Consider the following 22064-nt stretch of genomic DNA (forward strand, 5'->3'; position numbering starts at 1 on the left):
CCACATACACATAACATTGTGCTTTTCTGGTGACTTATACACACTTGACATCAAATAAAGCAGAAAAGCAGGGATCTTCACAAAACTCCACAAAATCTTCCTCAAGGTTCTGAAGGCAACGATCTGAAAACCAAGGTGAGTTTTTGGTACAGAGACCTGCTGAATAACTTTGTCTTTAAAATACATTAAGAATACAATGTGTGCAGTATATGAGTCCCCACGATTCACTTTTGCTGCTTATTAATTTAAGTTCAATGGCAATGCTGAGAAGTGTGTTTGCTGCTCTTCATGGTGTTCTCCATGGGAGATGCAGATGGTAAACGAGACATTTATTTGTATAAACCATCATTCTGTGTTTTAAAAACTTGTTCTGCCAAACCTTTGGCATTTTGTAGATTTACTGAGAAGGGTAGTGGAAAAAAAATCAATATTTTATTGACTAGTATTTGTACAAGTAATGTGAATATTACAAGACTAACATATGTAGGCCTGCTGGATACAGTTGGATGGACAAGTTTTGGAGGCCGATGCTACAAGTTCATCTTCTTCACGGAAACCTGGTTCTCTCAGTCGACCAGCTGGATCGCAGCAGAGGTAAAGTAACCCTTACAACAAGGCAATCCCCCGAGAGTTTTTTCTTTTTTTTTTTTAAAAAAAAAAAGTAACACTTTCTCATTTCCATAAACTATACTGAGCAACTAATAAATCAGAGCAGATTTTGTTTGAAAATGACTAAAAATGTAACTGACTGACATCCATTTTATTTTTTAATATATAAAGAGAAACTGTATTGAGGAGCATGCAAATGTCGCATCTGTGCACAATGAACTGGAAAACAACTTTCTGATTTGTCTGTTGCCTTCTACTACTACACGATGTTGGCTTGGTGTTCAAGATGCTGTAGAAGTAAGTTCAGTTGTGTGGCCTAAAGATACTAAATTTGTTTGAGAGGAACGTTTTTTTTTTTAATGAATCTGATATAACCACTTCAAAAGCCAAACTAAATGACATTCTTTATGGTGTCCGAGTACAGAAGAGCAGTCTTTTAATTCCCTGTTTTTGCTCTTTAGGAAGGACAGTGGTTGTGGAGTGATAGAACCTTTCACACTGCGATAACTGAAAATACACCAGTAATGCTGACACATACGATGAATTTGTTTTGGTTACAGAAGCTTAGCTGTAAGAATTTCTCACAGTACCAAACTGGCTCATTTTCTCACACTATTGTATTGATCAGAATGACTGATTTCACTTTTCCGCCCTACAGTTGACCGTTGCTGGAATGATGCAAGCTGTTCAACCTCAATGGGCTATGTTTGTGCTAAATGACCTGTGAGATCATACGCAGTCATCCTGCTCCACGGTTACTTTGTGCTACATTTAAAGTTTCTGAACTTCTCTTTACAAAACGTTCTCAACCTTAATCTCTTCTCCATACTGAGACACTCCTTGAATCAATAAAATCATTAAAGCAAACCTTGTGTTGTGGTGTTTAATCATGTCTCGTAGTTAGAATATGATTTTTAGAATGGCGTTAAGAGATGTCTGTAGATGCAAAAAGAAAATTAGTATATTGCAATTTTCAGACATGGATGAAAGGGAAATTTGTTTTCACCAAAATATTAAAATCTGCCCATTATCTTAGCTTGAGAATGCAGTGAAAAGAATGACAAATTGTGTTCAACCTTACTGCATTAAATATTTGAACAGCACTAATAAGTTACTTTGAGTGTTGAAACCTTTAATGATCATTTCATTACAAAAAACACAACAAAAAAAAAAATAAAAAAAAAAAAAAAAATTTACACTGTAAAACCCAACAGTGAAATTAATAAAAAAATTAAAGTTAATTTCACTCAAAAATAATGAAAGATTCATTGGACTTAATTGAAATAAGTTCTGTAAACTCAAAATGCTGTTGTAGTGAGGTTATTGCATTTTCAAGTTCCCAGCATGCATTGCATCAGCCAACAAGGAAAATAAATGTAGAAATTAGGTGCTATTTTGTGTATGTTTACACAAGAATAACATAGAGAGACATAAGTTAGTACTTAAATGTTGTGTTATCTTAGGATTTACATATGTTTCTGTTATGTTACGTTTTTGTAGTGTTACCGTTGTGGTGAAGAGTAGAGCCTGTGGTTAGGTTGAGGATGGAAAGCAAAACTTAAAGACTATAAATACTGCATGATGTTTGAATAATAATATGCAAGTATTGTTAAGAGATTTTTGATAACTACATTATAGTTACATTTGAGTGTATTTCCCACATTATAAGGGTTGGAAAATAGTGAACATTTTAGTGAATTACTCCCTATTTATAAGTTGAGGAATATCAATTTATAAGATAATATTTAGATAATTTAAGGCAACTGAAAATGTAATTTTTATTTCATGTAAACTCAAAACATTTGAAAACATAAACTTACATTGAGTTTTTGTGTAATCTGTTTACAAAATATTTTTGAGTTCTGTGATAACTGATTAGGGGTTTACATGTAGAAGCAATTTAAAGAAATGTATTTCAAATAAAATTGTATAATATACACAAGAAAAAATACTTAATATACAATATATGGCATTTGTATGTACAAATTCAAGGAAATGTAAGTACGTGTGTTAAAGAGCAGGTTTTGCATGGTTTTATAAAAAAATATCTCTTTTGCAGTTTATAATGTAGCTATCCTTAAATGAAAACAATCTGCAAAGCTGTTAATCAAAAAAGTGCATGATAAAGATATTGTCTCAGAGTCTGTTCTGAATCACCTTAATGAGTCGTCATATTTTCGAATCTTTTGTCTGTTACCGGTGTACGTCACTGGGTAACACATTTGCATAATCCCCGCCTGCCCGTGAAATACTAACAGTCTGACTTGCCCACAAATACTTCCACTAGTTAGTGTCTTTACATCATGTTTAAGAAGACCCTGAGTTCAAGGATACCACAGAAATACAATTCGAACCTTTAGTTGTGTGCATGTCATTTTTACCAAGGAACTGCTTCTCTAATCTTGGCTTTTATCTTCGTTGGCTTCTAATCTTCTTAATTTAGACTAACAAGCTCTCCGAACCACAACCTGTAAGTACGATTGATACGTTGTGTACATTTTCAATTGAGTGTTCAAAAAACTTTTTTGTGCTAATATGTGATGTATACCTAGTGCAGCTTTAGGTTTCCAGGTAAAGCACGATATTACTGTCTTCCTGAAGCAGTTCTTATAATTCGTTGTGAACTCACTATTTCCTAAGAATGTGTCGATTATTGTATACTGACATTGTTCTAATTACTTCATTTAATAATTAAAGCACACAGACTTTATAATCATTGTGAAATTGCTGTTTATTGTGCTGCTCCGGCAGTTATAGGGTTAATGGGGGAGAGACGAGGGTGGTGCTCCTGAGATACTGTTCTGCGTTCTGATTAGAAGTTAAGACAGAGCGTCTTTTGTCTGTCGTTCTTCAAACATTACAGTAGACATACTTTGGTTTACAAACTGTATTGTTTCATCAGTTAGTCACGTTAGCACTCGGCTAACGTATCCACCTAGTGTTCACAGTTTAGCAGCTAAACTTTAGCTGTGGGCACGATTCACTTGCATACGTGTTTTTGTATTTTATGTAATTATTATAAGAACAGATCGGAGCACTATATTACTGTTTTATGTAAAGATGCTTTGTCAGTGGTAGTGCTGGCTAACTGGCTCGAGGACTCCTCTCTGAGCCAATCACAACAGGCTTGGCCAGCTGACCAATCAGAGCAGAGTAGGCATATGAAAGGGAGGGGTTTGCTCCGAACTTGCTTGGAACGAATCGTTTCAAAATAATTGGCAAATGCCTCTAAAATTAAAAATGTATTTTTGACCTTAGATGCAAAACCTTTGTAGGGGACAATGTTTTCTGACCTCTTTAAATTAGAATAGTGTTACATTTACACATCCTTGTGGGGCCCTGTACTCACATGGTGGGTCAGACCACCTCACCCTCACCCTGAGTACAGGAGCCCCACAAGGATGTGTTTTGAGCCCGTTACTCTACTCCCTCTGCACATATGACTGTGTGTCCTCTCACACCTCCACTTCTGTCATCAAGTTTGTGGATGATACAGTGGTGATGGGCCTCATCTCCAACAACAATGAGGCTGCCTACCTTGATGAGGTAGAAAGTCTGTCACCATGGTGCCAAACAAACTGTCAGCAAAACCAAGGAGCTGGTTGTGGAGTTCAGGAGGAGGCAGCAGCGAATCTACACCCCACTCATCATTAACAGGACCCCAGAGGAGAGAGTGAGCAGCTTCAAATATCTTGGTGAACACATCTCAGAGGATCTGACCTGGACTAATCACATTCAAGCTCAAGTTAAAAAAAGCCAGACAACGACTGTACCATCTGAGACTCCTGAGAAAATTCAGGGTTTCCCCTGGAATCCTGAAAACGTTCTATACTGGGGCTATAGAAAGTATATTGACTATATTATTGACTATTGACTATTGCATTTCACCGTGGTATGGAAACAGCTCAGCCCAGGATCATAAACCCTGCAAAGAGCAGTGCGCTCCGCTGAGCACATCTCCAGAACATCTCTCCCCTCTCTGCAAGACATCCACACCAGGAGATGTAAATCTAGGGCTGTTAAGATCCTCAAAGACGCCACCCACCCTGGAGACCCACTGTTTAATCTGCTACAGTCAGGTAGATGCTTCCACAGTTTGATGGCAAAAACGGAGAGGTTCAGAAGGAGTTTCTTCCCTCATGCTATCAGACCACTAAATATGGACATTAAACACACTGCACTTTAGAAACTCTGGTAGTGTAGGGTTAACCAATAATTTTTGCACTATTGTATCACACTATACCGAACAGATGCTTGTATCGAAATGATAACACCACGTGACTGATGACATTTGAAGCTTTGCATGACTCTTGTTTGACTTTACATTGACTTGGTTGTGTGTGTGTGTGTGTCTGTGTGTGTGTGTGTGTGTGTACACACTTATTTGGGATTCAGTAGAATGGGTTAGACCACCAGATGTCGCTAATGCACATTGTGTTAAAAGCTTTAAGTAATGAACCGTTTTTTCAACACAATTTAATGAAAACCTCACACCGTTCAGATAGCCTCAGTTTTCTATCACTAGAGAAAACACAAGGACTCTAGGAGGTGGGAAGGCAAAGCACTTAAGCCTGAAACAAAACACGTCAAATAATAGCTGTTCCCACATCCAACAATCGTGTAACAATCGTGGCGATTTCTGTGATCATGGCTCCTAATCGGTGGTCCTATGTCGTACAGTGAGAGAGGTTCAAAGATGGCCGTTGTCACAGTCTTGCGACCAAAGATAGCCTACGATAATTTTCTGGCAGTGTCAGAAACTCAGCATGATCATTGCACAGTGTGTTTGCAGTTACGACCCACATTTACTGACCAACCAGTAAAAATACGACATGAATTCAAAACGACATGGCTCTAAAACATAAAACTGCTTACATCAAGCTCTTATTTCTTCCACTTTCTCCGCTCCCATTTTTTTTCAGCACACATAAAAACTACAACTGTTAAAGTGTGATTCATTATGTTCTTTTTGTGTACCATTAGCGCATGCTAATGACCTTTTACTCTTCTATAGAAACGTGCGTCGTAGCCTACGAGTCAATAGGTGTAATGATCGTACAGTCTACATGCATGTCTCACAGTGTGACCAGCAATGATCTTATCAACCTTTTTCCTGACGTAAAAATGGGCGCCGCTATTTGTAAATTCTATAGGTCAAGCTTCCGGTCTCATTTGCAGCCAGCTATTTTTAGATGTACAAAACGGTTTGTTTTACTGCTTGATATTGACAATTGATGTGTCCTATCATCAAAAACAATGGTTTGTACTGCAAACAGTTTTATCGTTTACTGCACATTGTTATTCTCCTCATTATTTACCTATAGCAGCTAATGAAACGGAAGTCTCACCCATAGGCTTACTTCTGCGTTGAGTAAAAAGGTGGATAGGATTGCTAAAATCGTGCAGTGTGTAGAAGGCTTTACACACAAACAATAATAATAACCAGTGAAGGACTGAGGCACGTTCTTCATACATCGCTTATTACATCCGAGATGAAATGTCACATCCAAGATAATATCAGGATCTGGCTAATTCTGTTCTTCAAACGCACCTGTTGTTGATGGTTAGTATGGCTCGATTGAGTTATCTGAGATAATTGAACGTTCATGGGTTGGTTTAAAAGGGGTTATGTATCGATACCATAGACTGTATAAAAATATGGACGTAGTGTCCGTGACGTCACCCGTAGACTCCTGAAGAGTGTTTTTGAAGCTCAAAGTGTGCAGAGCGGGCCGTCGCCATCTTGGCAGCGCATCACCGTGCCACTCTCCCGGATAATCGAAAATGGGCAAAATAATATAATTTAATATAATTTAAATGGATGAGTTATAAAAAAAAAATAAATAAAAAAAAAGTCACCCCCTCACAGTTGTATAGACCAAAACAATTTTTTGAACCAGGCTCTAAACATGTTTTTTTTTTCTGCTGTAAAGTTGGGCATTTTAACATGGGGAGTCTATGGGACTGACTCCCTTTCGCAGCCAGCCTCTAGCGGCCAGTCGATGAATTACAGTTTTAGTCACTTCCTTGTTGGCTCTACGAGAGAGAGCGGGAGGATGCCCCTCGATCGATACTCGAAACCACGATCAGCAATGCAGCGATTGGATGGCAGCAAGACAGCAACGTAATGAAATCATATAATTAAAAAAGACACCTGACGAAAAACTTGACAAATTTCTGGACTTTAATAAGGAAACCGCCAAGCGAACAAAACTAAATGTTATAATAGATAAATGGAATGTTTTAATTTACATGATTCCCAATTATTTATATTCACGATTTCTTATATCTGTACTTGGGATTTTGCGGTGACGGTAGTTTTTTCCACCGGTTAATCGAATTGTAAAAAAAAACAATCCCGGTGTCACCGGGGTTGCGAGTCGGGGATTTCGGGTGGCCAAATCATGCGGTCGTGCAGACGTGCACACACGTCTCCTGCGCTACTTTCACTTTAATTAGCGGCAATTCAGTAGCATTTGTTTGAATTAATCATGGGTTAATTTATTCTTAATAAAATCACAAAACAATAAGACACTGGCTTGTTATTACACACATCTTTATTGCAAAATGAATAAATTTTGCACACCATGTATGTAATTCGTCACTGCGTCAGTGCACGTGTTCCAGTCGCATGTCTCTTTTACCATTTTGTGGTGGCGTGCAAATGCACCACTTATCGAAGGCTGTGTTTGTGTGTCAGGCTTTTGTGGGTCGATTTTTTGCCGCTGGACCCATCTTGGCAGCTTTTCATTTTTGTGGTGTGCTTGAAGATGTGCGTGATAAGCTTCGAAGTGTTACCTCCAAGATGCTGCCACTTTCATCAGGCAAAGTTTAACAGGTCGCCTCGTTAACGTTTTCAGGTTCCCTGTTGGCATTTGGTTTGAATCCAAAATATTTCCAAAGTAGGTAAGTTTTGCATTTCGCTTCCAAACCAGATCTTCCGCCATCCTTTGCCAGTTAGCTCGCCTCACTCTCCTCAAATGATAAATGAAATCGGACACCTGCTGCTTTTACTGCGGCGCTCGTTCCGCTTACGCTAAATTACGAAGGCACGTAGTCACTAACTGAATTAAGTGCTTTATTGCTATAGGCTAAAACTTCAACACGATGGGGACGGTGCCGGTGGTCAAGTGCTATGACCGGTAGGTGGGGAAACACCGTGTAATTATAGTAACACCGACTATCGCAACAAGCCTAAGTTGTACTTTATATTTTTTATTTCAATGTAGTAATTAGCAATTAAATTAATTTTATATTTGAACAGATTTGTTACGTGACAGCATTAATTTAAGTTTCTTAAGGGTCAATATCATGTTATCTGCATCTCCTGCGCTCCAAATCTATATTAAATGTATAGCATGTGTGTAAGACTCGAATACAATTATGAAAAACAATTATTTATGATGATTACATCTTTCAGTGAGTAAAACTGGCTGTGTTAAAGACTACATAACGATATTATATTATATTATCTCTAAATTTTGTAATTATTATTATTTTAAATTATTGTCCCTATACCATTGTAACCAAGTAACGGTGGCTGGGACAGATTTTAAGTACTTACAAAGATGCAGTCTAATCCTGTTTACATTAAATAAGCATGCTCCCGAGCAGGTTTAAGCTTACGGACCTGTTGCTATGACAGCAACTCTGGGATAACCCCGGATATGAGCTTCGAAGAATCACACAATTCAAGATCATGCCAAATCATGAAGAATCAAATCCAGCTAACTCAAACGACGGACTAATGACTTGATAAATGGAACAAAAAAAAAATTATAAATACTAACTCAAACGACGGACTAATGACTTGATAAATGGAACACAGGTGAACTGAATGACATAATCAGGGCAACTAATGAAAACTAGGTCAAAAGAACAACACTAACACAGAAAACCACAGACATATAACATTGTGCTTTTCTGGTGACTTATACACACTTGACATCAAATAAAGCAGAAAAGCAGGGATTTTTCTGGAACTCCACAAAATCTTCCTCAAGGTTCTGAAGGCAGCAATCTGAAAACCAAGGTGAGTTTTTGGCACAGAGACCTGCTGAATAACTTTGTCTTTAAAATACATTGAGAATATAACGTGTGCAGTATATGAGTGCAGAACATTCACTGCTTATTAATTTTCAAGTTCATGGCAATGCTGAGAAGTCTGTTGCTGCTCTTCATGGTGTTCTCCATGGGAGATGCAGATGGTAAACGAGACATTTATTACTACAAGACCCAAACCTTCTACATTAAAAACCTTTAATGACAAACATATTGAAATTTTCAGCATTACATAGACTGATATTTACAAATAATCAGTAATTTAAATACTACAATACTTACAAGTAATGTATATTACAAGACTAACATATGTAGACCTACTGGATACAGTTGATATAGGTAGAATATGCCAGTATGGATGGACAAATTTTGGAGTTCGATGCTACAAGTTCTTCTCTCAGTTGGCTACCAGCATAGCAGAAGAGTAATTAATTATAAAAAATAACAAAAAAGTAACTGACATCCTTTTTATTTTAAAAGTAACACTTTCTCATTTCCATAAACTATACTGAGCAACTAATAAATCAGAGCAGATTTTGTTTGAAAATGACTAAAAATGTAACTGACATCCTTTTTATTTTTTAATATATAAAGAGAAACTGTATTGAGGAGCATGCAAATGTCGCATCTGTGCACAATGAACTGGAAAACAACTTTCTGATTGGTCTGTTGCCTTCTACTACTACACGATGTTGGCTTGGTGTTCAAGATGCTGTAGAAGTAAGTTCAGTTGTGTGGCCTAAAGATACTAAATTTGTTTGAGATGAACGTTTTTAATGAAGCTGATATAACCACTTCAAAAGCCAAACTAAATGACATTCTTTATGGTGTCCGAGTACAGAAGAGCAGTGTTTTAATCCCTGTCTTTGCTCTTTAGGAAGGACAGTGGTTGTGGAGTGATGGAACTCCATATGACTACAGCAACTGGTGCTCTAATGAACCTAACAATCTAAATTGGAAAGTGCTTTTATGCCAGGTATGCTGCCTGTAAGAATTTCACATAGTACCAAACTGGCTCATTTTCTCACACTATTGTATTGATCAGAATGACTGATTTCACTTTTCCGCCCTACAGTTGACCGTTGCTGGAATGATGCAAGCTGTTCAACCTCAATGGGCTATGTTTGTGCTAAAGACCTGTGAGCTCATACGCAGTCATCCTGCTCCGTGGTTACTTTGTGCTACGTTTAAAGTTTCTGAACTTCTCTTTACAAAATGTTTTCAACCTTGATCTCTTCAATACTGAAATGCTCCTCGAATCAATAAAATCATTAAAGCAAACCTTGTGTTGTGGTGTTTAATCATGTCTCGTAGTTAGAATATGATTTTTAGAATGGCGTTAAGAGATGTCTGTAGATGCAAAAAGAAAATTAGTATATTGCAATTTTCAGACATGGATGAAAGGGAAATTTGTTTCACCAAAATATTAAGATCTGCCATTATCTTAGCTTGAGAATGCAGTGAAAAGAATGACAAATTGTGTTCAACCTTACTGCATTAAATATTTGAACAGCACTAATAAAGTTACTTTGAGTGTTGATTCCTTTATAATTAATGATCATTGGCCTTTATCCACAATGGCAATAGTCATTACATAATGAGTATGGTTTACATAGAAGCAATTTAAAGAAATGTATTTCAAATAAAATTGTATAATATACACAAGAAAAAAATACTTAATATACAATATATGGCATTTGTATGTACAAATTCAAGGAAATGTAAGTACGTGTGTTAAAGAGCAGGTTTTGCATGGTTTTAAAAAAATATCTCTTTTGCAGTTTATAATGTAGCTATCCTTAAATGAAAACAATCTGCAAAGCTGTTAATCAAAAAAGTGCATGATAAAGATATTGTCTATTTTCGAATAGAGTCTGTTCTGAATCACCTTAATGAGTCGTCATATTTTCGAATCTTTTGTCTGTTACTGGTGTATGTCACTGGGTAACACATTTGCATAATCCCCGCCTGCCCGTGAAATACAAACAGAGTCTGACCTGCCCCACAAATACTTCCGCTAGTTAGTGTCTTTACATCATGTTTAAGAAGACGCTGAGTTCAAGGATACCACAGAAATACAATTCGAACCTTTTGTTGTGTGCATGTCATTTTACCAAGGACTGCTTCTCTAATCTTGCCTTTTATCTTCGTTGGCTTCTCATCTTCTTAATTTAGACTAACAAGCTCTCCGGAACCACAACCTGTACGTACGATTGATACGTTGTGTACATTTTCAATTGAGTTGTGTGCGTCAGGAAGATTCTTTTTGTCTACTACAGATCTTCGTACGATGACCCAACGAAACAGTAAGTGTGTGTTCCTCCATGCTCTCGTTCTTCCTATGTATGAGCTGCATACGCATGATTACTGTTTTGTTTGTTTGGGGGAAAGAGCACGCGGTTCTGGCTTTAGAGACGGGCGAGTGAGTGCTCGAGCATTGTGAACTGTTCTCAGTGAAGATGGCTTCGTTGCTCGTCTGAACTATTTTCAGACCGCACCCACCTTGTTTCGTCGGAGGGCTCTCGTGCGGTTGGTCTGCGTGACGATCGCGAGCGACAGGCCCGTCCCTTTTCGCTTACAGTGTCACCAGATCCACGCATCCTCTCTCGTGATCTCGAAGCGCGCTCCGGTGCTTCTTCGATTCATGAGGAGGAGATATATCTCTTGAGTCTTCGGGCCGATGAGCAGGCCTCTGAACGCTCCTCTCGCGAGAGGAAATCGGTCGAGGAGCTGCTCGAGGTGGTTACTCGCGCGGTGGACAGGCTGCAGCTTGACTGGCCACGCGACCAAGAGACCCCCAAACGTAGTAAGCTGGAGGATATGTTTTCTGTCGGGTGGTAGGAGAGAGAGACCGCAACATCAGTCTCTCCCCCTTTTCGAGAGGACCTACATGCCATGCTGATGTCGAAGTCATGGAGCAAAACCATATACTGTCCCCGCATCTTTGTGCCCGTCGACGTTGACTTTTTCAACTAATCGTGGATGCAAAATCGCGGGGATATTCGGAGATGCCTCGGGTTGAAGAGTCGCTTGCGAGCTATCTCTCACCTGACTCTGCATCCTCGGTGAAGAAACTAAACTACTCTCCCCACTAAAACCTTGTGTAGAATTACATCACGCTCTGCGTGGGTAAAGCTTAATCAAGCTGCAGGTCAGGCTGGTGCTGCGCTGCACACTATGGCAGTGTTACAGGACGATACCAGGCTGACCTATTGAAGGACTTGAGTGTGGGCAGTACAATCGACGAGGAAGCATTCGCTGAGCTTCGTCGGGCCACAGATTTGTCTCTCCGGGCGACCAAGCAGACGGCTCGTGCAATTGGCCGGTCGATGTCAGCTTTAGTCAGCACGGAGAGGCATCTGTGGCTTAATTTGACGGGCATTAAAGAGAAGGAACGTTTGTTTCTTTTAGACTCCCCTATCTCTCCATCTGGCCTGTTTGGCGATTCGCAGTTAATTCGGTCGTCGACAGGTTTAGGGAAGTAAAGAACATGAAGAAGCGTTCGTTCAGTTTCTTCCTCGCCGCACTCAATGGGGAGGGGCCATCAGCCACCCAGTCCGCCCCGGTCCTTCAAAAACAGGGAGGTTAAAAAGCAGAACGTGGCAGACCGTTGCTCCCCCTCGTAGGGATTGGGGACAGGTTCGCCGTGCTCAGCAACATCCCAAGCCAGACCTCAGGACTTTTTATTAATAAGAAGAAGAGGTCCTGACGCGCCATGGCACCCGTGCTGGTGGGGGTAGTCCCTCACGGGGGGGTGGGGGCGCGCGCGAGGCGAGCAGCTTTTCGCCCCCGCCCCGTTACCCTCACAAAAAACCCTCCATCCCCGCCGCTTCTGGTGTCTCGGGGGGGCGTGGGGGTTTCCAGCGAGATATTAGAGACAACACGAGCAAGTTCCAGTACTTCCTGCCCATCATTCTGGACACGGAACATCTAACACTCCCCTCAAAAGGAAGTATTGAAATTGGTACCACTCTCAGAGAGTCTGGCAGCGTCGTGGAAACTTCTGCCAGGCAGTTCTGCATGGGTATTGAGCACAGTACGGGTAGGATACAGGATCCAATTTATTCGTCATCCTCCACGTTTCAACGGCGTGTGTTTCCACTTCCGTGAAACCGGAGCTGATGCAGGTACTGTCTCAAGAGCTACAAACTCTTCAGGGCAAAGAGGCCATAGAACATGTTCCTCTTCCACAGAGAGAGTCGGGCTATTACAGCAGATACTTCCTAGTTCCCAAAAAGGGTGGGGGAGTGCGTCCAATCTTGGATCTTCGAGGCTTAAAACGTACCATCAGAGCACTCAAGTTCAAGATGTTAACCAACGTCAAGACGGTCGTGTCGCAAATTCGGCTCGCGATTGGTTTATCACGATCGATCTGAAGGACGCATATTTTCATATAGAGATTTTGCCACAACACAGGAAATTTCCTGAGGTTCACCTTCGGGGGCGAAGCATACCAGTTTCGGGTTCTTCCTTTCGGCCTAGCCTTATCACCCCGCACGTACACAAAATGCATGGATGCCAGCGCTGGCTCCATTACGACTCCGGGCATTCGCATTTTGAATTATATCGACGATTGGCTGATACTAGCGCAATCGCGATGAGATGGCTACCAAACACAGGGACATCGTGTTAGCTCATCTAGTTTCGTCTGGGGTTGAGAACCCCAACACCGAGAAGAGTGTTCTCTGTCCGACTCAGATCAGAACGCCTTATCTCGGGATCGTTTTGGGATTCGATCACGATGCGGGCACAACTGTCGCCCGCTCGGATCGAGACCATTCAGCAGACCATGAGCAAGGTCAGGCTAGGCCAGGATCGCACTGTTCGTCAGTATCAAAAGATGTTAGGTTTCATGGCTTCAGCATCCACGGTGATTCCTTTGGGGCTGTTACACATGAGGGGACCGTTTCAGTTGTGGCTAAAAGCCAGAGGATTTCATCCGAGAGCCAATCCTCAAAGGCAAATAAAAGTGACGCGCCGCGGGCTTCGTACACTATCTCTGTGGATCAGACCCCGGTTCCTTGCCTTGGGGCTCCCACTCTAGGGCACCGTGTCGTCGCAGACTGCTAACGACAGATGCCTCCCTGTTGGGCTGGGGAGCAGTTTTGGGTGGCCACCCAGCTCAAGGGGAATGGGGGGGTCGTCAGCCCGAATTGGGCACCATCAATTGCCTCGAGCGCTGATGGCCGTATTTCTGGCTCTGAAATATTTTCCTCCATCATTTGAGAGACGTCATGTTCTAGTACGGGTGGACAACACAGCAACAGTCATCATATATAAATCACCAGGGGGGTCTGCGCATCACGCAATCTGAACAAGATAGCGAGGCCAGATTTTTCTTTGGGCCCAGGACAAGCTCCTGGTCACTCAGGGCAGTTTACATTCCGGGGCGTTTGAATGTGGGGGAGCGGATTTACTGTCCAGACAGACACTTCCGACAGGGGAATGGAAACTCCACCCAGAGGTAGTGGACCAGATTTGGGAAAAATTTATCGAAGCAGAGGTGGACCTCTTCGCCTCCCTTCAGACAGCGCAATGTCCCCTCTACTTCTCTCTGAGTCCACCCAGCCCCCCTGGGTCTGGATGGGATGGCGCACACATGGCCCAGAATGCGCCTGTATGCATTTCCTCCAGTTTCTCTGCTCCCGGGAGTCCTAGCCAGAGTTCGCCAACAAAGGGTCTTGCCTCTTGCTGATAGCGCCACGTTGGCCAAACAGGGTATGGTTTCTCGGAGATAATATCTCTCCTCGACGGCTCGCCTTGGGGCGATTCCGGAGAGGAGGGACCCTCTGTCTCAGGCAGGGGGGTACGATATTCCATCCCAGGCCCGACCTGTGGAATCTTCATGTTTGGCCCCTGAAGGGTACCAGCTGAGGAACACAGGGCTGTCGCCGGGTGTTATTGATACCATCCTTAGTGCTAGGGCTTCCTCCACCAGACGGAGTTATGCCAGTAATGGGGTGTCTTTGACAGGTGGTTTGTGTGGTACACAATGTAGATCTGTCAAACTGCCATATTGCTTCAGTTCTGGACTTCATGCAAGAGAAGTTGTCAACAGGCACATGCCCTGCTACTCTTAAGGTTTATGTGGCGCTCTTTCGGCTTGGCCACGCCTTGATTGACGGGATGCCACTTAACGGGAGACACCCTCTGCTCTCTCGCTTTCTTCGGTGGGGCCAGACGACTGAGGCCTACAGTAAAGACCAAGATGCCTGCTTGGGACTTAGCTATAGTTCATCGAGGGTCTGGTTGAAACCCCCCTTTGAACCTTAGAGTCAGCGTCTGATAGACTTCTAACTCTAAAAATGGTTTTTCTCATGGCAATAACTTCTTTGAAGAGGATTGGGGGATAATGCAGGCTCTGTCTATCTCACCATCATGCTTAGACTTTGCCCCAGGGAGCGTGAAAGTGATTCTGCATCCTCATCCTGATTACCTGCCTAAGGTTCCGTTTTCGGCTGTAACATCCGGTCATTCTAGAGGCCTTCTGTCCTCCGCCGTTCGCAACGCCGGAGCAGGAGAAATCTTATAGACTGTGTCCAGTCCGGGAGCTCTTCAGACTTATCGTCCACCGCACTAGCCAGTGGCGTAAGTCGGAGCAACTGTTCGTCTGTTATGGTGGTGGTAACCAGAGGAGCAGCTGCCACCAGGCCAGACCATGTCTCACTGGGTCAGGGATGCTATTGCTTTGGCTTATGAGGCGCGCGGTCAAGCTTCGCCGATTATAGGTCCCTTAGAGATCACTCCACAAGGGGGGTCGCCTCCTCTAGTGCTTTAGCAAGGGGTGCCCCCTTACAACGGGTTTGTGATGCGGCCAGGTTGGTCCTCTCCGCACACATTCATAAGATTTTATAGTTTGGATGTCCATGCTACTACTCCGGGCTCTCATGTCCTTGAGTCTACATCACAAGCTAATGTCTGAGGCCTTCTTGTGGTGTGGTTAGCACACATGCACAACCTTAGGGGTCCAGACATTTTCAAGCACGGCGGCGCGTGGGTATTCTCGTTCCCAATGCGCTGAATCAGCGCAGCATCGACTGAAGCTTTCGAAAGGGAACGTTCCCGGTTACTTAGCTGTAACCTTGTTCCCTGAGAAAGCGGAACGAGATGCTGCGCTGCATTGCCGTACTGAAATATGTCCCAGGACTGCTCTTCAGACAAAATGTCCTGTTGATGCACCTGTGGCTTATCTATTTATAGCCCCGCGTTGCGGGCCGCGCTCAGATGACGTCATCAACCGAGGCTATATTACCGCCGGGTCAATTCTATCGACGTGTTACACACATTATTCACAGCTGGTCACGAACAAGACGTTTCCCAATGCGCTGAGCAGCGCAGCATCTCGTTCGCTTTCTCAGGGAACAAGGTTACAGCTAAGTAAACCGGGAACGTTCTTATAATTCGTTGTGAACTCACTATTTCCTAAGAATGTGTCGATTATTGTATACTGACATTGTTCTAATTACTTCATTTAATAATTAAAGCACACAGAACTTTATAATCATTGTGTGAAATTGGCTGGTGCTCCTGAGATACTGTTCTGCGTTCTGATTAGAATATAAACAATAGGCTGGTGCTCCTGAGATACTGTTCTGCGTTCTGATTAGAAGTTAAGACAGAGCGTCTTTTGTCTGTCGTTCTTCAAACATTACAGTAGACATATTTTGGTTTACAAACTGTATTGTTTCATCAGTTAGTCACGTTAGCACTCGGCTAATGTATCCACCAAAGCTTCACAGTTTAGCAGCTAAACTTTAGCTGTGGGCATGATTCACTTGCATACGTGTTTTTGTATTTTATGTCATTATAAGAACAGATCGGAGCACTATATTACTGTTTTATGTAAAGATGCTTTGTCAGTGGTAGCGCTGGCTAACTGGCTCGAGGACTCCTCTCTGTGCCAAACACAACAGGCTTGGCCAGCTGACCAATCAGAGCAGAGTAGGCATATGGAAGGGAGGGGTTTGCTCTGAACTTGCTTGGAATGAATCGTTTCAAAATAATTGGCAAATGCTTCTAAAATTAAATGTATATTTTGAGAAAATTACAATGTTTTCTGACCTTACATGCATTTTAAACCTGTTGTAGGGGACTCAAACACAATATTAGGACATGTTAAAATACCATATGACCTTCTCTTTAAATAAATGTATGAATAGTGTTTCGTGTTACACATCCTTGTCACCTCCAACATCATCACCCTGAGTACAGGAGCCCCACACACAGGAGCCCCACAAGGATGTGTTTTGAGCCCGTTACTCTACTCCATCTACACATACAGGTCCTTCTCAAAAAATTAGCATATTGTGAAAAAGTTCATTATTTTCCATAATGTAATGATAAAAATTAAACTTTCATATATTTTAGATTCATTGCACACCAACTGAAATATTTCAGGTCTTTTATTGTTTTAATACTGATGATTTTTGGCATACAGCTCATGAAAACCCAAAATTCCTATTCAGCAAATTAGCATATTTAATCCGACCAATAAAAGAAAAGTGTTTTTAATACAAAAAAAAAAAGTCAACCTTCAAATAATTATGTTCAGTTATGCACTCAATACTTGGTCGGGAATCCTTTTGCAGAAATGACTGCTTCAATGCGGCGTGGCATGGAGGCAATCAGCCTGTGGCACTGCTGAGGTGTTATGGAGGCCCAGGATGCTTCGATAGCGGCCTTAAGCTCATCCAGAGTGTTGGGTCCTTGCGTCTCTCAACTTTCTCTTCACAATATCCCACAGATTCTCTATGGGGTTCAGGTCAGGAGAGTTGGCAGGCCAATTGAGCACAGTAATACCATGGTCAGTAAACCATTTACCAGTGGTTTTGGCACTGTGAGCAGGTGCCAGGTCGTGCTGAAAAACGAAATCTTAATCTCCATAAAGCTTTTCAGCAGATGGAAGCATGAAGTGCTCCAAAATCTCCTGATAGCTAGCTGCATTGACCCTGCCCTTGATAAAACACAGTGGACCAACACCAGCAGCTGACATGGCACCCCAGACCATCACAGACTGTGGGTACTTGACACTGGACTTCAGGCATTTTGGCATTTCCTTCTCCCCAGTCTTCCTCCAGACTCTGGCACCTTGATTTCCGAATGACATGCAAAATTTGCTTTCATCCGAAAAAAGTACTTTGGACCACGGAGCAACAGTCCAGTGCTGCTTCTCTGTAGCCCAGGTCAGGCGCTTCTGCCGCTGTTTCTGGTTCAAAAGCACACGCCTGTGCACGGTGGCTCTGGATGTTTCCACTCCAGACTCAGTCCACTGCTTCCGCAGGTCCCCCAAGGTCTGGAATCGGTCCTTCTCCACAATCTTCCTCAGGGTCCGGTCACCCCTTCTCGTTGTGCAGCGTTTTTTGCCACACTTTTTTCCTTCCCACAGACTTCCCACTGAGGTGCCTTGATACAGCACTCTGGGAACAGCCTATTCGTTCAGAAATTTCTTTCTGTGTCTTACCCTCTCGCTTGAGGGTGTCAGTGATGGCCTTCTGGACAGCAGTCAGGTCGGCAGTCTTACCCATGATTGCGGTTTTGAGTAATGAACCAGGCTGGGAGTTTTTAAAAGCCTCAGGAATCTTTTGCAGGTGTTTAGAGTTAATTAGTTGATTCAGATGATTAGGTTAATAGCTCGTTTAGAGAACCTTTTCATGATATGCTAATTTTTTGAGATAGGAATTTTGGGTTTTCTTGAGCTGTATGCCAAAATCATCAGTATTAAAACAATAAAAGACCTGAAGTATTTCAGTTGGTGTGTAATGAATCTAAAATATATGAAAGTTTAATTTTTATCATTACATTATGGAAAATAATGAACTTTTTCACAATATGCTAATTTTTTGAGAAGGACCTGTATGACTGTGTGTCCTCTCACACCTCCACTTCTGTCATCAAGTTTGTGGATGATACAGTGGTGATGGGCCTCATCTCCAACAACAATGATGAGGTAGAAAGTCTGTCATCATGGTGCCAAACAAACTGTCAGCAAAACCAAGGAGCTGGTTGTGGAGTTCAGGAGGAGGCAGCAGCGGATCTACACCCCACTGATCATTAACAGGACCCCAGAGGAGAGAGTGAGCAGCTTCAAATATCTTGGTGAACACATCTCAGAGTATCTGACCTGGACTAATCACATTCAAGCTCAAGTTAAAAAAAAGCCAGACAACGACTGTATCATCTGAGACTCCTGAGAAAATTCAGGGGGTTTCCCCTGGAATCCTGAAAACGTTCTATACTGGGGCTATAGAAAGTATATTGACTGTATTATTTACTATTGACTAATGCATTTCACTGTGGTATGGAAACAGCTCAGCCCAGGATCATAAAGCCCTGCAAAGAGCAGTGCGCTCCGCTGAGCACATCTCCAGAACATCTCTCCCCTCTCTGCAAGACATCCACACCAGGAGATGTAAATCTAGGGCTGTTAAGATCCTCAAAGACTCCACCCACCCTGGAGACCCACTGTTTAATCTGCTACAGTCAGGCAGGCACTTCTGCAGTCTGATGGCAAAAACGGAGAGGCTCAGAAGGAGTTTCTTCCCTCATGCTATCAGACCACTAAATATGGACATTAAACACACTGCACTTTAGAGACTCTGGTAGTGTAGGGTTACCCAATAATTTTTTGCACACTGCACTTTTTTGAGATAACCTAGCTATGCAACTCATCCTCACTGTACATTGTTTACATCACCGCACATCGTCTGAGTAGCAGTTTCTGTGTAGCGTCTCTGCATCTCTGTGCTCCATCAAGCTACTCCCATAATATCTGTCATCACTCAAATTCATGCACGACTCTATATTATCTGTATAGCATGTGTGTAAGACTCAAATACAATTATGAAGTAATTATTTTATGACGAATACATCTTTCAGTGAGTAAAACTGGCTGTGTTAAAGACTACATAACGTTATTATATTATCTTTAAATAATTTTTTTAATTATTATTATTTTAAATTATTGTCCCTGGATCAATAGGATGCTCTTGTAACCAAGTAACGGTGGCTGGGACAGATTTTAAGTATTTAAAAAAATGCAGTCTAATCCTGTTTACATGAAATAAGCATGCTCCCGAGCAGGTTTAAGCTTACGGACCTGTTGCTATGACAACAACACCGGTATGAGCTTCGAAGAATCAAACTATCCAAGATCATGCCAAATCATCAAGAATCAAATCCAGCTAACTGAGTTAGCGACGTACGTAGAACGGGACCCTGAACAAAAGCAGTATAAACACTAACGCAAACGAGGGACTAATGACTTGATAAATGGAACACAGGTGAACTGAATGACATAATCAGGGCAACTAATGAAAACTAGGTCAAAAGAACAACACTAACGCAGAGAAAACCACATATATATAACATTGTGCTTTTCAGGTGACTTATACACACTTTACATCAAGTAAAGCATAAAAGCAGGGCTTTTTCTGGAACTCCACAAAATCTTCCTCAAGGTTCTGAAGGCAGCAATCTGAAAACCAAGGTGAGTTATTGGCACAGAGACCTGCTGAATAACTTGTATTCTTAATGTATTTTAAAGACAATGTGTGCAGTATATGAGTGCAGAAGATTCACTTTTGCTGCTTATTAATTTAAGTTCATGGCAATGCTGAGAAGTCTGTTGCTGCTCTTCATGGTGTTCTCCATGGGAGATGCAGATGGTAAACGAGACATTTATTTGTATAAAAACATCATTCTATTTTAAAAACTTATTCTGCCAAACCTTTGGCATTTTGTAGCTTTAAGGAGAGTGATAGTGGGAAATGTTCAGTATTTTATTGGCTAGAATTTGTACAATTAATGAGAATATTACAATCCTAACATGTAGACTAGGGATTCTGGGATTGGGAGGACCCTGATGTAGGCTCAGTGGAAGATATACCTAGAATATACAAGAGTGTATGGACAAATTTTGGAGCCCAATGCTACAAGTTCTTCTCTCAGTTGACCAGCTGGATCGCAGCAGAGGTAAAGTGTCCGTTACAACAAGGCAATTGTTTTTTTTGTTTTTTTTTTTATAAAAGTAACACTTTCTCATTTCCATAAACTATACTGAGCAACTAATAAATCAGAGCAGATTTTGTTTGAAAATGACAATGTAATTGACAAATCTATTTTATTTTTTTAAATATAAAGATAAACTGTATTGATCAGCATGCAAATCTCGCATCTGTGCACAATGAACAGGAAAACTATTTTCTAATTGGTCTGTTGCCTTCTTCTACTACACGATGTTGGCTTGGTGTTCAAGATGCTGTAGAAGTAAGTTCAGTTGTGTGGCCTAAAGAGTTTTTGTCGAGATGGAAATGTTTCTAATGAAGATGATTTAACTTCAAAGCCAAACTAAATGACATTCTTTATGGTGTCCGAGTACAGAAGAGCACTCTTTTAATCCCTGTCTTTGCTCTTTAGGAAGGACAGTGGTTGTGGAGTGATGGAACTCCATATGACTACAGCAACTGGTGCTCTAATGAACCTAACAATCTAAATGTTGAGAACTGTGGAGAGATCAACTGGACCTGTAAGAATGCAGTCTAGTGTTTTACTTGCCAATATCTGCCATCCTAAAATTTCACAACACCGTAAAAAACTGGCTCATTTTCTCACACTATTGTATTGATCAGAATAACTGATTTCACCTTTCCACTCTACAGCTGACCGTTGCTGGAATGATGCAAGCTGTTCAACCTCAATGGGCTATGTTTGTGCTAAAGACCTGTGAGCTCATACATTAGTCATCCTGCTCCGCAGTTACTTTGATTGTGCTACATTTAAAGTTTCTGAACTTCTTTTTACAAAACATTCTCAACCTTAATCTCTTCTCAATACTGAAACGCTCCTCAACTCAAAATCATGAAAGCAAACCTTGTGTGTTGTGGTGTTTAATCAAAATTGTGTAACAGTTAGAATATATGGTTTGTAGAATGGCATTAAGAGATGTTTGTCTTACTATGTAAATGCAAAAAGAAGATTTGGTATTTTGCAACTAATGCAATTCTCAGGCATAGGTAAAACTTGGTTTATCAAAATGTATTAATATGCCATTATCGTAGCGTAAAATATTGAGAAAATGAATTCAACATTACTGCATTAAATATTTGAAAACCTACAATTACTTTCTGACAGTCGATTTATTTGTAATTAGTGTTCATCAGCCTTTATCCACGATGGCAATAGTATTTACATAATGAGAACGGTTTACATGGAAGCAATTTAAAGAAATGTATTTCAACTTAAACCATTTCAGAATCAGTTTTATTGCCAGGCATGTTTACACACATGATGAATTTGTTTTGGTTATGGAAGCTTCCACAAGCAGAATGACACTGACAAGACACGGATAATTAAAAAGAAGTAGGGAATAACAATATACACAAAAAAATAACAAAATA

The 22064-nt window shown here is 41.3% G+C and overlaps 1 protein-coding gene and 1 long non-coding RNA gene across 2 annotated transcripts; both read left to right on the plus strand.

Moving 5' to 3' along the window:
• The first annotated feature begins 288 nt into the window (after window positions 1-288).
• On the plus strand, window positions 289-21741 carry LOC109092523 (galactose-specific lectin nattectin-like). The gene is made up of 5 exons (XM_042725204.1): window positions 289-316; window positions 488-594; window positions 9265-9390; window positions 21085-21193; window positions 21327-21741. The coding sequence occupies exons 1-5, from the start codon at window positions 289-291 to the stop codon at window positions 21392-21394; spliced, it is 438 nt and encodes a 145-aa protein (XP_042581138.1). The 3' UTR covers window positions 21395-21741.
• LOC122137608 lies at window positions 8481-9095 on the plus strand. Its single transcript, XR_006154969.1, has 3 exons — window positions 8481-8641; window positions 8753-8816; window positions 9001-9095. It is a non-coding gene; the product is annotated as an uncharacterized LOC122137608 (long non-coding RNA).
• Window positions 21742-22064: the final 323 nt, after the last annotated feature.

The sequence above is a fragment of the Cyprinus carpio genome, chromosome B6, assembly GCF_018340385.1.
Source record: "Cyprinus carpio isolate SPL01 chromosome B6, ASM1834038v1, whole genome shotgun sequence".
Lineage (NCBI taxonomy): Eukaryota > Metazoa > Chordata > Actinopteri > Cypriniformes > Cyprinidae > Cyprinus > Cyprinus carpio.

Coding starts and splice junctions, on each gene's coding strand:
- LOC109092523 (XM_042725204.1), top strand. CDS start 289: ATGGTGTTCTCCATGGGAGATGCAGATG. Junction 317..487: donor CTCCATGGGAGATGCAGATG/GTAAACGAGACA, acceptor TAACATATGTAG/GCCTGCTGGATACAGTTGGA. Junction 21,194..21,326: donor TGGAGAGATCAACTGGACCT/GTAAGAATGCAG, acceptor TCCACTCTACAG/CTGACCGTTGCTGGAATGAT.